General features: G+C 51.9%; 2 protein-coding genes across 4 annotated transcripts in view; one reads left to right on the top strand and one right to left on the bottom strand.

The window, feature by feature from the left end:
• The first annotated feature begins 645 nt into the window (after positions 1-645).
• mfap5 (microfibril associated protein 5) lies at positions 646-4,378 on the top strand. 2 transcript variants are annotated; one of them, XM_008322595.3, is made up of 7 exons: positions 646-787; positions 1,628-1,704; positions 1,817-1,849; positions 1,951-1,989; positions 2,070-2,160; positions 2,670-2,743; positions 2,827-4,378. In XM_008322595.3, exons 2-7 carry the CDS (start codon positions 1,662-1,664, stop codon positions 2,964-2,966), a joined length of 420 nt encoding a protein of 139 aa, XP_008320817.1. In that variant the 5' UTR covers positions 646-787; positions 1,628-1,661; the 3' UTR covers positions 2,967-4,378. The 2 variants fall into 2 exon arrangements, with proteins under 2 accessions (XP_008320817.1, XP_008320818.1); XM_008322596.3 differs by having other exon boundaries at positions 647-787; positions 2,073-2,160.
• An 804-nt stretch (positions 4,379-5,182) lies between these two features.
• necap1 (NECAP endocytosis associated 1) overlaps positions 5,183-5,562 on the bottom strand; it is a 3,868-nt gene continuing 3,488 nt past the window's right edge. For both annotated transcript variants that reach the window (XM_008322597.3, XM_025061335.1), the window contains exon 7: positions 5,183-5,314. In XM_008322597.3, the coding sequence (XP_008320819.1) occupies positions 5,226-5,314 (89 nt within the window). In that variant the 3' untranslated portion in view covers positions 5,183-5,225. The remainder of the gene's footprint in view (positions 5,315-5,562) is intronic.

Genomic DNA, 5,562 nt, shown 5'->3' with positions numbered 1-5,562 from the left:
TGTTGTTGATTGATGTTGTTGTTGATGATGTCTGTTGTTGTTGTTGTTGTTGATGTTGTTGTTGTTGTTGATGTTGTTGATGATGTCTGTTGTTGTTGTTGATGTTGTTTTCTTCTGTATCGCTAAGAAAAGTCACATTTATAAAATTGACCTTTTGACCTTTTGTTTTCCCAGGTTATAAATGCAGTGATGAGGGCCATGTAATCACTCTCTGGGTGCACTACTCCACCTGCTGGTTATCTTGAGTAGTGCACAATGTACTTTCCCAGTAATCGAGGAATGGGAAAGTGAACTCCTTGTCACTGTGACACGGAGCACTCCACTGCACCACTGCACTGCACACAACCAAATGTGACCTCTGTCTTTAACCAATCACCAAGGACTCGAACCTGAAACCTTCCGGATCCAAGTCCACTTCCTTAACCACTGAGCCACCACTGTGGAGATCAGGACAGACCCAGCATCAGCATCAGCGCCACCTTCCTGTGGTTCACTTCAACTTTGATAAACAAAACTGCCTGAATCTACCAGGTGGTGATGATGTCACAGCCCGTCCTGATTCTATAGGTCGAACATGTGTTGGACACAGGACAGGGACTCTGTCCCTCCAGACCGATGGTTTCCAACTCACTGGGTTTCGTTTTTTTCAGACAGAAACGGGAAAAAAAAAGAAAAAGTTGAAAAAAGACGATGTGAACTGGTGGAGGAGGAGGAAGAAGGAAGGAGGAGGAAGGAGGAGAAGACAAAGGATTCAGAAAACAAAGGCAGCGGTGGACGACAGCAGACAGTGAGTAAACCCTGATCAACCTAACCAGCTAACTTTGACCAGTTAACTTTGACCAGCTAACTTTGACCAGTTAACTTTGACCAGTGTCCTCAGACTGACGACTGGTCGACTTGATGTTTGTGTGAGGTTCACGGCTCAGGGCGGACGTTGTCTCTGACAAACAGCTAAAGGTTTGATTTCTGAGCTTCTGGCAGTTTGAGGGTGAGGATCTGAGGGGTGTGAGCGTATGAGGTGAAGATTCGGAAGGGGGGGTTGTGAGGGTGAGGATCTGAGGGTGAGGATCTGAGGGTGAGGTTAGAGTCAGGGGAAGAGAAGTTCTGCCATGTTCCATGAAAATAAATGGAACGTTTAAAAGAATGTGGGTGGGGGAGACGGGGGTGGGGGAGACGGGGGGGGCTGCTGGAACAGGGAACATTCTTTTGAGAGAACTCACGTCTTGGACACCAAGGTCGCACTGACACATCACAGGAGGAATGATGTCCAGTGGGAACCAAGAGGAGGAGGAGGGGGGAGGAAGAGGAGGGGGGAGGAGGGAGGAGGAGGGAGTGGACTGTTTTCATACAGTCTACTACCCACAATCCTTCACTCCTCATGAAGCTGTTTACATGCAGCAGAGTGAGTGACATCAGGCCGTGCTTTTGGACACCGATGACAACAGAACACAGCAGAGCTCTGTGTCCAGAGGTGGAAACATCAGCGCCCACTACAGGAATGTTGGATAACTGAAAGGGTTTGAAGATGAAAGGAAACGTCAACAGAAGAAAAACCCCCAGAGAGAAAATTGAACAGTTCCACTCTGTGAAATCCTCCTCACACTTTTTTCTCGTCCCTTTCCTGCAGCTCGTAAAAGCTACACCTCGGAGACGTCGAAGGAATGGGCAGTTTTCCAGCGCTCCTGCTCCTCTGCAGTTTCCACGGTAACGCTGCCAAACAGAAACACAAAAATCATCTTGTTTAATTATGGTGGAGCCGCGGCGTGTTTGTTTTTATGCTGAGAAACTCTGCCCTGATGTGGTTTCTGCTCCACAGTGCTCACGGCTGTGGCCCAAACCGTGGAGCCTGGTAACGACCTTCACCTGGAGTCACAGTTCACGTCAGGAGTCCACGCCTGACTCACTGATGTGGGTCGCTGCTCCAACACTTTGTCTCCTTTCTGTTTTCAGGGCACACTGAGGCGCCGACAGGAAGTACCTTACCAGCCGGTGAGTCATCACGCACCTCGACCTCTGACCCTCGTTGACCTCCGGTCACGGACTAACCTGTGTTCTGTCGTCCGTGTCAGCAGACTGCAGGGAGGAGCTGTACCCGTGCACCAGGATGTACTCAGTCCACAGACCGCTGAAGAGATGCATCGGGGGTGTCTGTCTGTACAGGTGACCGCACCCCCCACCACACACCCCCCGACCCCCCGCACAACCGTGTACTTAATGTTAGAAGTCCCTGTCTGTGGGGGGTCTGCCAGGGTCCTCTGCCCCCCCGACCCCCCCCCCCCCCCACACCCCCCGACCCCCCCCCCCCCCGACCCCCCGACCTAACGTGTACTTCATGTTAGAAGACAGTGACTTCTGTTGGAGGTCTGTCAGGGTACTCTGCCCCCCCCCCCACCCCGTCCATGACCAAATCACCCCAAAAAATGAATTAAAAAACAAATGACTTCATTTTGGGGGGGGGGTGGGGGGGGTCGGGGGGGGGGGGGGCACTAACACCACTAAAACAAACACCAGATTCAAGTCAACATGACAGGACGCAGGTCAAACTGAAGGTCAAAGGTCAAACCTCTGAACCACTTCTTATGATCTCAGGGTATTTGTGTTGAGGTTCGATTCCCAGCAGGTCAGTCAGGACAAACCCCCACAGTGACCCGTGTCTGTGTCCACTGCAGCCTCCCCCGCGTCTACGTCATCAACAAGGAGATCTGCACGAGGACCGTGTGCCGGCAGGACGAGTATCTGAAAGGTCGGGCGCTCGTCACGTGACCTCACGGTCCGACCAGGACGCACGCTCACACTGCGTGACCCTCTGTCTTTCTGACCACACAGCTGAACTCTGCAGGGAGCGCTCCGGCTGGCCCCGGCGGGTCAAGAGGTCATCCAACACCAAACGCTGTCGCAATCGCCGTAGCAACCTGAAAACCTGGGCTAACGGGGACGGACCGGAGCCGGGCGTCGACCACCTGTGAGGACGGGGCAGGGCGTCGACCACCTGTGAGGACGGGGCGGGGCGTCGTCGTGACAACATCCCAGAACAACGGAAATTCAGCGAGCAGCACTTTCTTCAGTTCTCTTTTAGACCGGTGCTGGTGACAGACCCTCACCCTCACCCTCACCCCCAGCCTCACCCTCACCCTCACCCCCAGCCTCAGCCTCACCCTCACCCCCAGCCTCACACACACATACCCGTGCTGAGTCATATCTATGTTCATGTATCAACTCTCTGTGTGTGTGTGTGTGTGTGTGTGTGTGTGTGTGTGTACACACTGCTGGACACAGACCATAGTTTTGATGGTTCACGAGTCACTGTAGTGTATACCAATTACTACATTGTGTACTGCCCCCTATAGAACCATCAGTGAAGTACAGGTGTGTTCATCTGTAACATCAACGTCCCTGAAATAAACTGACAATAAAAGAGTTCAAAAAGAAATGACTTCAGAGGAGTACGAGGAGCAGCCCCAGAGCCACGGGTTGAAGTAACACTTCATTCAACACACACACACACACAGCTGTATTCAACCACCAGGCAGCTCAGGTTCTCCAAGGTACCAGTAGAGGGAGCCCAAGTACCATCAAAGGTACTCCTACCACCGATTGAGAACCAGGGCTCCTGTGTGGAGGTGTTTATAAACATGAAGACAGACCTGGACCAGTGAAGTCGGTTTCTCCTTCATACTCCACTCCATATATATTTCCATAAACACATACATTTTCAATACAGTCACATTTGGAGAGAAGCAGTTTAAACAGAAGACAAACGTGTTGCCATGGTAACGGCCCAGCTCTCACTGCTCCACACAGCACCAACTCAATTCTACAGAGACAGGTTTCATACAGTGCAGTAGGAGGCGCTGTTGTCCAGGACGACGACCCGCTCACGTCCTCGGGACCAATCAAGGAGCCGAAGCCGGTCCCGGAGCAGGAACGCAGATTCAGCCAAACAAAAAATGTCTTCATAAGCTGCAGCTAATCAGGATAAATCCCTGGGACAAACACAATCTACCAGCAGAGAGCGCTAGAGAGCACAGATCAGCGTTAGCTCAGTCTACAGTGAATCATCTTCTGGTGGTGAAGTGGACAGGAAGTGAAATCATCTGACAACACAGGACTGAGTCCAAAGACAGAGCAGATTGTCAGTCAGTGCATATAATCAGTCCCCCTGCTGGAGACTTGGAGAACAGACGACAGGTGACGAGGTCATATTTAAAACCATATATACAATAAATAAGTTCTCTGTACATTAACTTCATCATTAGTACTGTGTGGTTTAGGTTCAAGATTAGGACGATAGCTGTGGGAGGTGAACTCATCACTACAGGGACGGACGCAGGGACGGACGGACCGACGGACTGATGGACGGACAGACTGATGGACGGACGGACGGACGGACGGACGGACTGATGGACGGACAGACTGATGGATGGACAGACAGATGGACGGACAGACAGATGGACGGACGGACGGACGGACGGACAGACGGACGGACGGACAGACTGATGGACAGACAGACTGATGGACGGACAGACTGATGGACAGACAGACTGATGGACGGACAGACAGATGGACAGACAGACAGATGGACGGACTGATGGACCGACGGACTGATGGACAAACAGACAGATGGACGGACAGACTGATGGACGGACGGACTGATGGACGGACAGACAGATGGACAGACAGACAGATGGACGGACGGACTGATGGATGGACAGACAGATGGACGGACAGACTTATGGATGGACAGACTTATGGATGGACAGACAGATGGACGGACGGACTGATGGATGGACGGACGGACAGACGGACTGATGGATGGACAGACAGATGGACGGACAGACTGATGGACGGACAGACTGATGGATGGACAGACAGATGGATGGACAGACAGATGGACGGACGGACTGATGGACAGACAGACAGATGGACGGACGGACTGATGGATGGACGGACGGACAGACGGACTGAGGGACAGACAGAGACAGGAGGAAACAGACGGACAGGAGAGAGTGAGGAGGAATGACAGAATGTTCTGATCTTCTCATCAGTCTGAAAACCACAACAGAGGCTGTGAAGAACAGAACCAATAACAAAACCAAACACGCTTCACTACAGGACAGAACACAGACACAGAACACTGCCATCTGGAGGAGGAAACGGAAATAGGGACATATGGAGTACAGAGGTAGGGGGGGGGGGGGGGGGGGGGGCGTCTCTCTGAAGGATCCTTACGGGGAGTCAAAGTCTCCCCACAGGTCGGTGCTGGCTGTGGTGGGGGGGGTGTTGGAGTTACTGGAGTCCAGGTCCAGTAAACAACCTGGAAACAAAAACAACATCAAACGTTTCTGAGCCGATGTTGACGATTTTACTTAAGTCAATTTTCTTCTCCCTCAATCTTAGGAAAAACAACTGAGAAAAGAGTCAGTGAAGGCAACAGACCAGGTGATGTCATCACGTTAGTCAGTGAAATGTGTGTCGTCCCCCCCCCCACCCCCTCCAAGTCCTGTGTCTTTGACTGTGAGACTCCAGGTGAACAGATGGAGCTACAGACAGAAAACCATGTGA

This window comes from Cynoglossus semilaevis, chromosome 13, assembly GCF_000523025.1.
Source record: "Cynoglossus semilaevis isolate Cse_v1.0 chromosome 13, Cse_v1.0, whole genome shotgun sequence".
Classification (NCBI taxonomy): Eukaryota; Metazoa; Chordata; class Actinopteri; order Pleuronectiformes; family Cynoglossidae; genus Cynoglossus; species Cynoglossus semilaevis.
Note: the sequence above shows the minus strand (reverse complement) of the source record. Positions and strands in the feature narration are given on the sequence as shown.